This window comes from Plecotus auritus, assembly GCF_963455305.1.
Source record: "Plecotus auritus genome assembly, chromosome: 5".
NCBI classification, from domain to species: Eukaryota; Metazoa; Chordata; class Mammalia; order Chiroptera; family Vespertilionidae; genus Plecotus; species Plecotus auritus.
In genome coordinates, this window is record NC_137776.1 from 140,440,734 (window position 1) to 140,454,886 (window position 14,153).

Genomic DNA, 14,153 nt, shown 5'->3' on the forward strand with positions numbered 1-14,153 from the left:
CAACCATAAGCAATCATTACTCTCTGTCTCTATTGATTTGTTTGTTCTGGAGGTTTCATATAGGTGGAATTATATAACATGTCGTGGTTTGTGACTGGCTTCTTTTACTTACCATAATGTTTTTTAAATTAAGTTTGTTGGGGTGACATTGGTTAATTACAGTAGGTAAGTTTCAAGTGAACAATACCATACTACATCATCTGTACAGTGCAGTGTGTGCTCAACCACGCAGTCTGGTCTCCTTCCATCACCATATATTTGACTCCCTTGCCTCTCTTCATCCTCCCCTCAACCCCCTTCCCCTCTGGTAACCACCACACCGCTGTCTGTTTCTATGCGTTTGTTTTGTTTGGTTGTTTCTTGCTTTCTGCTTTATATTCCACACACAAGTGAAATTGCATGGTTCCTGTCTTGTTCTGTTGAAGCCACGCCAGCGATGACTTCGCCCTGCTTACTTAGTCCTTCCTCACCACGTCACCTCCAGCCCCGTCCTCCTCCGGCCATTCACCTCCTGGTGGGGAAAAGTTCAAAGCCGGACTCCCTTCCCATAAAGGTTGCCGGGATCCTTCTCTTGGACGAACCGGAAAAGGGCGAGGGTCCACTGCGCCTCTGCGGATGGGGACAGGCTCCAGTGCACGCTGTCTGGGCTGCTGCCTGGTGGCACTCTCCTAGCCCGAGGGACCTGTTTTAAAATAACGGCGCTGAGCACCTTACTTGGACCCCAGAGAGCAGGCACCCAGAGTGAGGTTGCGACCCAAAGGTTGCAGCAGCCCCGCGGCCCCAGTGCAGGGCGCGCTGTGTGTGTGGGGGGGTGAGAGTGAGCGTGAGAGCGCGCACTGCCAGGGCCGGTCAGAGGCGGACCCACTTGGTGGCAGGTGGGTGCGGCCGGCGGGTGCCCGGGCAGCAGCAGGGCAGCCACAGCAGCGGAGCGGCAGCAGCAAGTGGTTGGGCTGCGCATTTCCTTCCCTCCCCCTTGGCCCGGCCCGGCCCGCAGTGCCCAGTGCGTGGCGCCCGCGGCTCCTCGGTCCTGCACGCCTCCCTGCAGCCACGGGCTGCTCCCTTCCCCGCCCGCCTGCCCATGTCCCTGCCCGTGGTGCTCCCCGGCTCCTGCTGCCCGGTGGCCGGGCTCTCGGGCGGGCCGCAGGCCGGGGGCCCGGGCGCCACGGCCACCGCTGCCCAGGAGCCACCGCTGCCTCCCTTGCGGCCACGCTGGCCCCGGGCCGCGCTGCAGCCCCCGGTGCGGTCTCGCTGCTCGGCCACCGCCGCGGGGGTGCTGGCCGTGCCGCCCGCGCTCTCCTCCCGCCGGGCCGCCGCCGTCGCCCCGAGCTCCGCGCTGCTGCCCGGCCGTCCACTGCTGTCGCTCGGGCTGCTGCAGCTGATCCTGGGGTGCTGCATGGTGGCACTCAGCTTCGGGGCGCTGTCGCTGAGCAGCTCCCCCCAGGTGAAGAACTCGTGCCCGTTCTGGGCCGGCTCCTCGGTGAGTGCCGCGCGCCCCTCTCCCTCCGCAGGGCCCACCCAGGGATGCAGGGGCTCTGCCCGGTTCCCTCCACTGTCCCAGGATTGTTTGTCGCTTGCTTTCTGTTTTATATTCCACACATGAGTGAAATTGTATGGTTCCTGTCCAGGACTGCAGGTGGGGGAGCACAGCCCTCTTGCAGGCGAGTTGAAGTTTTTTTGGGGAAAAGCCTACAAGAACGTGGAGTTCTGGGATGAATTGGGTTGTACCTGGACAGTGTCTATTCCCCGCAGGCTGAAGGACTCCCAGCTCTTTGGGAAATTTGAAGGATGCGAGTGGGTGGTAGGAAGGTGAGAGGAAAATGGTTAAACTTCTTTGGCTACAGAGTGTTGACTTCGCGGACAACATCTGTGCCAGGAGGGCAGGGATTTTGACATTTTGTTCACTGATGTATCAACAGTGCCTGCCTGGAACATAGTAGGTGTGTTTGTAGGGTGGATGAAGTAACAGGATGACTGAGGCAGGTCACTTATTTTGTTCCCGTTTAAGACACGGATACATGTGAAATGTGTCTGGGAATGAGTGCACAAGTAATGACAAGGTGTGTAAACTCGTGCTTGTACCTGCTTATTAAAGGAAGGCCCTAAGCCCCCATTCGGTTCCCGGAGCCACATAGGCTGCTGTGCAGAATTTAATTCTCCAGAGCCCGAACCATCATTATGCATGAGTTCGTCAAAGCACAGGAGCTGGCATAGGAGTTGGAGATGTCTGCCCCCCTCAGGGGCCTGGCCCTGCCTCTTGGGAAAGGCTGATCTGGGGCAAAGGTGCCACCTCCATAGTCTGGGGACACTGGGTGGCTATTCTTCCCTGCCTCATAGCAATTTCACAGCTTGCAGGGCATCTGACCTCTTGAGCTTTGCTTGGGGTTGAGAGACTTGGAAACAGGTCTTCATGGGAAGATTGTGGAAGATGAGTGTTTTAAAGTAAATGACCCTTTTATGAACGAACTAAATGTGAAAGTCTGGCAGTGCCTGTAGTTTGCCTAAGATCTGCCATGAATATGTGTTCCGAATGCATAGAAATTGTCCTTTTGCAGGTCCACACATACTCAGATTCAAGACCAAATTCTGAGAATATAGGGAAACTCATTAAACCCAAAACAATTGTTTGAAAAGGACATTAAGAACCTTGCGTACCTGGAGCCTGGCCTGACATTTTATACTTAAACCGATGCCAGTTTGCTCTCCTTTGAAATACTTTGATGCTGGGCGATCTTATGTGGCACAGCCCATGCTGTGGTAACGAGGTCACAGTCTGTGCATCAGGTAAAAAGTATCCCACGCCTCGCTGAGTGCTCTTTAAACTCCAGGAGGAGGGATTAGGCCCATTATGCTTTTTAGTCCAGGTGTCAGACTAAATTCAGCCAAATGGTGGGTGCATTTCATTTCTCTAAATACCATAGGCCAGAAATGAAACTTGCATCCATTTCTTTAGGGATTTGCTCTTAGTAAAATCATAATCGCTTGTCCTCTCAAAGATAGCTAGTTTAGGATTATTGGAAACTATTTTTTCCCTTCTAAAATTAAAACCCGAAATCAGGTGTGCTATTGTGAATTATTCTAGAGGTAAATGTACTTAGATGTCACCCAAACCACAGTTGGAGTTGATGAAGTATTTAAAAAAAAAGGCCATGATCTCATTTATGGAATATAATGAATAACATAAACTGATGAACAAAAACAGATCCAGAGACAGAGAAGCATCGATCAGACCGTCAAACCTCAGAGGGAAGGTAGGGGATGGGGAGGGTGGGGGTAAGGGGGAGAGATCAACCAAAGGACTTGTATGCATGCATATAAGCCTAACCAATGGACACAGACAACAGGGGGGTGAGGGCATGAGTGGGGGGGGGGTGGCGGGAGCATTGGGGCAATAAGGACTCATATGTAATACCTTAATCAATAAAGAAAAAAAATTATATATATATATATATATATATATATATATATATATATATACACACACACACACACACACACACACACACATATATATATATAAAAGGCCATCAGCCTAAAGAGGTAGGCTCTTCCCTGGGCCTGCTGGCTGGGTATGTCCTTGCCTCCACGACCCAGGAAACCAGATCAGGGAAAGGATCAGTTATTTGGAACTAAATTCTCTTCTATAGGGACGTTTCCCACCCCCTATCTCCCAACTCTACATACAGACTTGCAACTATTCATTATTCTTATTTTGTGTGGCCTGTTTCTGAGGTTGACCTCAGAATTTGCAAAATGACAATGGAACCAACAGATACTGCATCTCTGGAACAGCATACTGAGGACAGTATTGGGTACCGTGACTCTAGGAGTTTTAGGAAAAAAGTCTCACCCTCACCAGTGGCATACCTTTTGAATTTGTGTATGTGAGAGAGGTGGTGGTGTTTTTTAAACTCTGCATTATGGAAAATTTTATAGTTATTCAAGCACTATGCAATGAACCATCATATATCCTCACCCAGGTCCTACACTTGTTTGGTCTGGGCCTCTTCCTGGCCCTGCTGCTGGGTCTGTGTGTTCTGATAACTCCAGGGGGATGGGTCTTCCAAGCAGGGGAGGAATTATCTCCATCGTGCTTCCTAGTCCATTTATCAGATTAACTATATATTGTTTTGAAGCAAATCTCAGACATTGCATTGTTTCAACTGTAAATATTTTTAAGAGGTGTTTATTTTAAAATAGAAAACATAAACAGAATAGAGAGAGAGACTAGAAGTGACCAGGAAATCTTAAGAACCTCTCTCAGTTTTAATCTTTTATTATGAAACTGGAGGCCCAGTGCACAAAATTCATGCACTGGGGGGGGGGGGGGTGTCCCTCAGCCCAGCCTGCACCCTCTCCAATCTGGGACCCCTTGAAGGATGTCCAACTGCCCGTTTAGACCCGATCCCAGTGGGATCAGGCCTAAACGGGCAGTCGGACATCCCTCTCACAATCCAGGACTGCTGGCTCCCAACTGCTTGCCTGCCTGCCTTCCTGATTGCCCCTAACCACTTCTGCCTGCCAGCCTGATCACCCCCTAACCACTCCCCTGCCAGCCTGATTGATGTCTGACTGCTCCACTGCCAGCCTGTTTGCCCCCAATTTCCCTCCTCTGCCAGCCTGGTCACCCCTCACTGCCCTCCCCTGCAGGCTTGATAGCCCCCAACTGCCCTCCCTTGCAGGCCTGGTCCCTCCCAACTGCCCTCCCCTGCTGGCCATCTTGTGGTGGCCATCTTGTGTCCACATGGGGGCAGGATATTTGACCACATGGGGGCAGCCATCTTGTGTTTTGGAGTGATGGTCAATCTGCATATTACTCTTTTATTAGATAGGATAGAGGCCTGGTGCACGGGTGGGGGCCAGCTGGTTTGCCCTGAAGGGTGTCCTGGATCAAGGTGGGGTTCCCTTGGGGCGTGGGGCAGCCTGGGCGAGGGGCCTGTGGTGGTTTGCAGGCCGGCCACACCCCCAGGTGACCCAAGTGGAGGCCCTGGTATCTGGGGTTTATTTATCTTCTACAATTGAAACTTTGTAGCCTGGAGCGGAGCCAAGCCTTCTGCTTGCTCCGTGGTGGCAGCCATTTCTGTTGGGATTTATTTATTTTCTATAATTGAAACTTTGTAGCCTTAAGCGGAGGCCTGGGCCAGGCAGGGTGTGCGGAAAGCTTGGCTTCCTCCATCGCCGAGGAAACCCAAGCCTCCCTCCTGCTCTCTCTGTGGCCGCAGCCATCTTGGTTGAGGTTAATTTGCATACTCGTTCCTGATTGGCTAGTGGGCGTGGCTAGTGGGTATAGCAGAGTGATGGTTAATTTGCGTATTACTCTTTTATTAGATAGGATTTTAAAATCTCAACAAATATAGAGAAAATAGTATAATGAGTCTCCATTTACCCACCACCCACAGCTTCAGTAGCTGTCCACATATGGCCACACCCTTTCCCCCTTCTTAACACCCACTGGGTTACTTAAAGGCAAATCCCAGGTATAATTTTAGCCATTAAATACTTCTGTACATATTTTCAAAAGAAAGGGACATAATAGTACAGTGTAACTAATTTAAAGAGAGCTGAACTAAGGTTTTTATGATAGAAAGCTTAAAATTTATGACTTAGAGACTGTAGAAGTTTTTTTTTTTAACTAACAACTTCATTGGGATACAATTCACATTCCATATGATTCACCCGCTTAATGTATGCAATTCAGTGATTTTTAGTAAATTCACAGAATTGTACAACCATCATCGCAATTTTAGAAAATTTTCATCATCCCAAAAACAAACCCTGTCCTGGCAGCTCAGTTGGTTAGAGTGTCGTCCCGATATGCCAAGGTTGCCAGTTCAATTTCTGGTCAGGGCACATTCAAGAAGCAACTAATGAATGCATAAATAAGTGGAACAATGAACTGGTCTCTCTCTCTCAAATTAGTAATAAAAAAAAAGAAAGCTGGAACCTGTTAGTAGTCATTCCCCATTTCCCCCTGACATCCTTATTCCTAGAGAACCGCGGATTAATCATGTTCTGTCTCTCTGGATTTCTTATTCTGGACATTTAATATAAAGGGAATCATGCAACATGTGAACCTTTGTGACTGGCTTCTTTCACTTAACATAATGTTTTCAAGGTTCATCCATGTTGTGACATGTATCAGAACTTCATTCCTGTTTATTGCCAAATGAGATTGTATTATATGGATATGCCACGTTTTGTTTATCACTCAGAAGTTTTGTTGGTCTGTGAAACTTGGTAGTTGGGTAGCAGTGCCAACTTAAGTCTAAGGTTACTTCAAACCCACGTAGGAACACAGTAGAAGGATATCCTCATATTTCAACCTGTGAATGACCATTATGTACCATAATCTGCTGTATCAAACTCAATGGGAAAATCTTTTGGCTTTAGTAAAAATTTTGCTTGTATATTTGATACAAAATTAAATCAAATATATTTATTTAAAAGGTCTATTTTGTTAAACATGGCATAGTTCAAGAGTATTTGCTCCATGTACACTTCTGTAAGTGTTCTCACATTGAGCTTGAGATTTTGAGGCTTCCTTCACTTGTCTGAACCTTGAAGGTATATTTTATCTATTTTAATATATACTTAAGAATTAGCCTGATAGAGTGGCTCAGTAGGTTGAGTGTTGTCCTGTGCACCAAAGGGTTGCCAGTTCTATTTCTGGTCAGGGCACATGCCTGGATTGTGGGTTTGAACCCCAGTCTAGGCACGTATAGAACTGGGGCATGTACAGATGCAACTGATGGATGTTTCTCTATCTCTATCTTTATCTCTCTCTCCCCACCTTTCTCTCTCTAAGCATATCCTTAAATGAGGATTAAAAAAAAAAATTCTTCTTCTTCAAAAAAAAGAATGAACAGTTCCTATAAAGACTCTTTTTCAAATTTCAGCAGGTTGAAGGGAATGTTTTTCATGTACTCATTGTTTTTGAACATCCTGTGATCATTTCATTTCTTCCTGGTATTCTTGGTTAATGACTCAATCTATTATTATTACCAAAGTTCATGAAGCTAAGAGATTAGCCACTTTAAAAACAACCCGAAGTTTGACTCCATGTGGGTGGCAGAGAAACGATCCCGATGTCCATGCTCAGGCCACGCTGTCCACGCACCTGATTTGGGGGAGCATGTAGTTAACTTTAGATCCCACTGGGATTAGCGGAGACACAGCCTACCACACTGTGTTAGATTTAATGAAAGAGTAGAGATTTGCATTGGTTTATATCTCCTCCTTCAAAAAACAGAATTTTGAACTCTGATGACATATTTGATCCTTGGGAGATATTTTAGGCAAGTGGTAAGGAGTTGGTTATTGTTTTTGATCTTTCTCTGGGAGCCCTAATTTCCTTTCCTGTCTGCATACATTCATGTCTCCCTGCTTGGAATCATTGACCTGTACTCATGGTCACCCATTCCTTGAGTCTGTGATTCTTGGGTGAGATTCCAGTTCTTTTTAAAGAAACAGTCATTGGTGAATCTTAAGGTTAACGTTTTCTTAAAAAAATAATTGAAATGACAAAACATAAAACGAATGAATGATCTAAAGGAGAAATTAATGCAAAAGTTCTGAAGTCTCTAATGGCTAAACAATGGTAAATACATTTTTTCAATCATAACTATCAAATACTACTTTAATAGTTAAGAAGCATTTTAAATATAATTTTTGATGAGTTTTTTTTTTATTTCTTTAGTCCTTTATTTTACAAGACAGCAGAGTTAGATTTATACTTTTTGAGCAAAGGAAAAAAAATAAGTTTTTGAGAAAGTTATTGAGCCTCTTAGCCCCAGTTACTCATGTATAAAATGGGATGATTTTTACCTCAAAATTGATTATGTAAGTGTGTAATTAGAAAACATTTAGGACAGTGGTTCCCTGTTGGGCATGGCATCAGGCCTGGCATATACTAGAATTTCTATCAATGTTTTTTAAACATCAAGGCAATATTTCATTAAACTAAGATGAACAGGCCAGGTTTTTGTGGGGCATTCTGGTAACCATCATATATACATTAAAATATCCAGTTGCGTACTTCCTTAATTTTTTCTTTTTTAAAAAATATATTTTTATTGATTTCAGAGAGGAAGGGAGAGGGAGAGATAGACACATCAATGATGAGAGAGAATCATTGATGGGCTGCTTCCTGCACGCCCCCCACTGGGGATCAAGGCCACAACCTGGGCATGTGACCTACCAGGAATCGAACTGAGACCTCCTGGTTCATAGGTCGACACTCAACCACTGAGCCACCGTGGCCAGGCTTCCTTCATTTTTTTAATGAATGATGCTGGACAGGTAAGGAAGAATGACACATACACATTTTTTTAAATTGCCAGTATAAAAGTCATAACAAGTTAGGTTATGAGAGGTTTGATTATTGTGTGCTCATTTATAAGGTAAGCATGGGACATTAACAACATGGCTCTTTCTATCTCTGTGTTTATATACAATTTTGATAAACAATCCAGAACATTTTTTCCCTACTGCATGCTAGTGGATTAACAAAGAAAAATAGGAAAGTAGAATTATATGCTTTTTATATTAATGATTTGATTTTTAAGTTGAAAAACTAAGACACATTAACCATATGTATCAGGTAATAGTGATTCCTGTCTGGAGCATCTCAGAATCCTTCTTTGCAAAAATCATTAAGAGAGAGAGAGAGAGAGAAGAGAGAGAGAGAGAGAGAGAGAGAGAGAGAGAGAGAGAGAGAAAGAGAGAGAGAGAGAGAGAGAGATCTGTTTTTTCCTAAAAGCTAAAAGGAATGGGTTGCAAGTGAGTAAAACCAAAATTGTAATAAATCTCACTCTAATAATAAAGAGATAATCTGATGTCAGAAAATAGGTTCTTGCCTGTTCATTCAGAGCAAGTTGCATCTTGCATGGAAAGAATGCTGATGGAGTTGCCTTTTGCTGTTGATTTACTCTTTTAAGAACCACAGAAGTGAATAATGGGTTTAGGCTTCCATGGTCATTTTTGAGTAAGCTTGTCTCCTATTTTTTTTTTAAAATATATTTTATTGATTTTTTACAGAGAGGAAGGAAGAGTGATAGAGAGCTAGAAACATCAATGAGAGAGAAACATCGATCAGCTGCCTCTTGCACACCTCCTACTGGGGATGTGCCCGCAACCAAGGTACATGCCCTTGACCGGAATCGAACCTGGGACCTTTCAGTCCGCAGGCTGATGCTCTATCCACTAAGCCAAACCGGTTTTGGCACTTGTCTCCTATTTTTTACCTTTATTTATTTGTTCATCATCCACTCATTTATTCATGACTCTTGCCATAACTGAGTGCCTTGAGGACCCTTTACGTATTTGAGTGACTATTCACAGATCTAAGACCTCATGAGATTGCAGTGAGCATAAAACACAATTAAACAAGTAATAGTATTATTGTGTAACTAGAGGTCGATGCTCAAAATTTGTGCAAGAGTAGGCCTTCCTTCCCCCATCTGCTGGCACCAGCTTTTCTCCGCACCTAGGACCCGGGCTTCCCTCATAGCCCCGGCTTCGTCCGGAAGGTCATCGGGAAGGTCATCTGGTCTAATTAGCATATTACGATTTTATTATTATAGTTGGGTGCCATGGATGGTCATTGTTAAAGGATTTTCTTGACTCCCTCCTGGAGCTCCAGCTACCACTGCTGCCGAGGGAGGTAGAGGTAAATCATACTCTGCCTTCTTTTTTTTTTAAATAAAAGTGAAATATGTTTATTGTAGAAATGTTGGGAAATTCAGAGAGAATCTAAAACACCCATAGTCCCAGTTGAAACATCTTTGAATGTGTTTCTTTCCAGTCTTCAAAAAATATTTAATTATAGTTGGTGTACAATATTATATTTATTATATTAGTTTTAGGTGTACAATATAGTGATTCAACATTTTTATATGTTACCTTGTAATCATGCCACTAATTCTAATAATCATCTCTCACTGTGAAAACTTATCACAATATGTCTGCTGTATTCCCCTTGACCTTTCCACCCATTCCCTAGCCGCCTCCCCTCTGGTAACCATCCCATTGGTCTGCGTTTCTATGAATCTATTTTTGTTTTGTTTTACTTGTTATTTGTTTAGTGTTTTGTTTTGTTTTTTAAGATTCCACACATAAGTGAAGGCATAGGGTATTCGTCTTTCTCTATCTGACTTATATCACTTAGCAAAATGCCCTCTAGATCAGGGGTGGGCAAACTTTTTGACTCGAGGGCCACAATGGGTTCTTAAACTGGACCAGAGGGCCGGAACAAAAGCATAGATGGAGTGTTTGTGTGAACTAATATAAATTCAAAGTAAACATCATTACATAAAAGGGTACGGTCTTTTTTTTTTTATTTCAATAGTTTTATTCATTTCAAACATTTTAACAAGAAGAATGTAAACACTAATTATTATAATTTGAAACTTCAAAAAATGGAGGAATCATAGCACAATAACATACCTTATATTGAAGATGGCAAAGGCAAAATAAAATTGCCTAACAAAGGAAAGGAAAGGTACAAAAGCCTTTCAAATTAAACTTAAATATAATAAAATAATTTAAAACTAAAATAAATAGAAAAGAACAAAATGTGTAAACAGTAAATTAAACATTTTCTTTAGTGCAACTTCCAAATTATGCCCGGGACGTAGATGTAGATGGCAGTGTAGACTGGGTTGAAAGGTTTTTGGTCTTTAAAACATCAACTTCAGTGGGAACAGTGTTGTTGGTCTCCTTTTTAGCTAATGCTCTGATACTGTGCTCTCCAGGGGCGTGTCTCCCTACATCACCACGATAACGTGTCTATGCATTCCCAGGGTGATGTCGGGGGACGCGTCCGCGGGCATTACAAGGAGCCTCTGGAAGATTGAGAGGTTGTTCCTTCTACTGAATGGGCGGATATAAATCCGCCCACTCAGAAGAAGGAGCTGCGGCCGTATTTCCCGACGTTGCCATGTTAACACTGCTGCTGGTGAAGGAACGGAGGGGAGAGCAAGAGAACCCTCCGCTCTTTCAGCTCTGCGGGCCGGATAGAACAGCCGAACGGGCCGGATCCAGCCCGCGGGCTGTAGTTTGCCCACGGCTGGTCTAGATCCATCTACGTTGTTGCGGATGGAAAGATTCCATTCTTTTTTTTGCCAAGTAATATTCATTATATATATGTACCACATCATCTTTTTCTTCTTTTTTTAAATAAGAGTTTATTTGGGCCAAACTGACGACATGCCAAGAAGCAAGATCTCAAATGGTCTGTGTACCACATCTTTATCCATTCATCTATCGATGGACATCTTCACTGCTTCCATATCTTGTTTATTGTAAATAGTGCTGCAATGAACATAGGAAGGCATATACTTTTTCCAATTAGTGTTTTCTTTTTCTTCGGGTCAGTACCCAGAAGTGGAATTGTTGGATTGTATGGTATCTCTGTTTTTAGTTGTTGTTTTTTTAGGAGTATCCATACTATTTTCCTTAGTGTCTGCATCAATTTGCAGTCTGCCCCCTTCTTTTCTCCCTTCCTCAGCCCCTCTCCTCATTCATGAGTTCTGCTACCACCCCTAGATGAAATGTGAGCATTCATTCCCTAAGTCTTGAGCCCTAAGAAGATTCATCCCCAACTGCAGCACTCTCTACTCCATTCCAGTCCTGCTTCCTCGGTTTCCCCTCTCCACCTCACCACTCACAGGGTTCCCCAAATGTCTTAGGGCTTAATTGGGCTCGAAGCGTGGGAACAATTGAGTAGAAGTCAGTGTGTGCCTTTGTTGCAGGGTTCAGGGCTGAGGGGGATGCCACTACAATTCCCACGTTCAACTGGAATGCATCAGTTCCTTAAAGCCTCCCTATCGAGAAAGGCGGTTTACAGAAATCATGCTGGGATTGCACACGGGTGTGTGTGGATGCTATAAAACAGTTCCAATGGAAATGGCATCTTTAAACATTTCGTCTTCCAATTCATGAACGTGATGTTTATTTTTATTTATTTCAATCTTCATTTAAGAAGATCTTCATTTAAGGTCTTCTTATTGCTTAATAAGCTTTATATGTCTCCCTACTGAGGTCTTAGGTATCTTTAGATGATTGATATTTCTTATTTGTCAAGTACATTTTGTACATATTTTTAAAATTGTGTTTTAAAATTAGTTTGTTGCTCATATATGCAACCTTCCCCTTCCAAAAAAAAGGAAAAAAAAGAAATAAAGATAGCTTAGTTCTTTTGTCCCAGAGATCCTTTATTTGAAATGACAATTGTATCTGTCATGAGCTATTATATATATAATCTCCCTTCCAGCTTAGCAACCTACTCCTGGGACTTAATCCAACAGAAATAAAAAACACTGTTTTTAAGGATATATGTTCATGGATGTTGGCTGCAGCATTGTTTGTGAGGGCAAAACACTGGAAATAGAGTAGATACTCATGAATATGGAAATTATTGAATACATTAGGTTCAGCCATACAAAGGAATATTATGTAGCCATTAAATGGAAATGAATGAGAGCTATTCCTGTGAACATGAAGAATTTCCATGAAATATTTATTGAGAGGGAAAAAGAAGAGGAGGAAAAGTATCTTTCATGATCCATTTCTTTATGGTAAAAATTATACCCCGTGCATTTGTATATGTACACATCACCCATATGTGTCTAGTTAAGAATTTAGAGGCCCTAGCTGGTTTGGCTCAGTGGATAAAGCGTCAGCCTGTGGACTGAAGGGTCTCGGGTTCAATTCTGGTCATGGGCACATGCCCAGGTTGCAGGCTTGATCCCCAGTAGGGGGTGTGCAGAAGGCAGCTGATCAATGATTCTCTCTCATCACTGATGTTTTTATCTCTCCCTCATCCTTCCTCTCTCTAAAATCAATTAAAAAATACTTTTTAAAAAATAAAAAAAAGAATTTAGAATGAGAAAATATGCTATTGGATTTAAGATGATTACAAGGATATAGTGCTTGGTGGGCAGGCATCTGGTAGTAGCTTTGAACATCGACAGGATACAAAGAAATTGTTGCTTATCTGCCCATGTTTGGTTTTTGGTCCTTGATTCTAGTGGGTAGACTTGACCTGTGCTAGTTTGATATTGTGGAATGAGTTGCTCCCAGTCAGTAAATGGAGACTAGAGAATATTGCAAGCAGGCCTGTGAGCTTTGAATTTGAAGCAACATGGCCAAATCCTTCCTGATTTGTAGTAATTGTGAAATGGTGCGTTTGAGTGATTTGGGTATAAAATGCACTTGAAAGAAAATTCTCTCATGACTGCATTCAGCCGATGCACCTTATTGCACAAAGGTAAATGTGCTCAAATGGCATCAGAATGTCCCTGGGTGAATAATTACTTTGACTCTTCTTTTCCAACTGTTTAGTGAACTGTGTTATTCAAAGGGCTGATGTTGGTTTCCAGTTTACATTTTTGCAAAATGTTGGCTCCTCTTTACTGAGGATTCTATTTTATTTATTGAAGTGTCATTTTATAACACGAGATTCTTTCTCACTGTAGTCCCCCCTCTTTGTGCAATAAATGCTCAGGAACATTTATTAGTCACCAGTCATGTGTCAGGCACTGTGCTAGGAGCAGGGGATTCAGAGAGACAAGATAGGAATTCACAGTTAGTAGGCAAGACAGAGATGCAATACAGAGGTTTTTGCGGAAAAATAAAAATTATATGTAGAGGGCTTCCGGGTGTGGGGTGGTGGGATTAGTGAAAGCGTCTCAGAGGAAGTAACTGTTAGTTGGGGTCTTGCAGGATGCATAGGAGTTCTCAGGCAGCTTGAAGGGGAGTTGGGAGGAGAGGACATTGCAGCAAAAAGAATCACAAAACCCGGGAATGTCTAGAGCCGAGCCAGTCTGAGGAATGACAGATGTGCCTGGAAGGAAGGTGTGTGGTGAAAGGGGCAAGGGTACATGGGAACCGTGTTTGAGAGCTAGGCAGGGGAAGATCCTGAAGGCCTGGTTGACTATGTAGAGGAGTTTGCTTATTCTGTAAAGATGGGTACCCACCTGAACAGAGGGTTACGGTGAGATGGGCATCGTTTGAGGCTGACTCTGGCAACAGATTAGGTGCCACTGTGGGCAGGGAGCTTGGATCAGAAATACTGATCCCTTCACTAACCAGAGGACAGACCAATTTTTGTTTGTGTTTTTAATTGACCTTAAGAAAAAAATACACCGTCAATAAAA

The 14,153-nt window shown here is 43.4% G+C and overlaps 1 protein-coding gene across 2 annotated transcripts in view; it reads left to right on the forward strand.

The window, feature by feature from the left end:
* Positions 1-908: 908 nt before the first annotated feature.
* The window catches only part of ENTREP1 (endosomal transmembrane epsin interactor 1), a 65,869-nt gene continuing 52,624 nt past the window's right edge, over positions 909-14,153 (forward strand). For both annotated transcript variants that reach the window (XM_080669203.1, XM_080669204.1), the window contains exon 1: positions 909-1,477. In XM_080669203.1, coding sequence (XP_080525329.1) covers positions 1,079-1,477 — 399 coding nt within the window. In that variant the 5' untranslated portion in view covers positions 909-1,078. The remainder of the gene's footprint in view (positions 1,478-14,153) is intronic.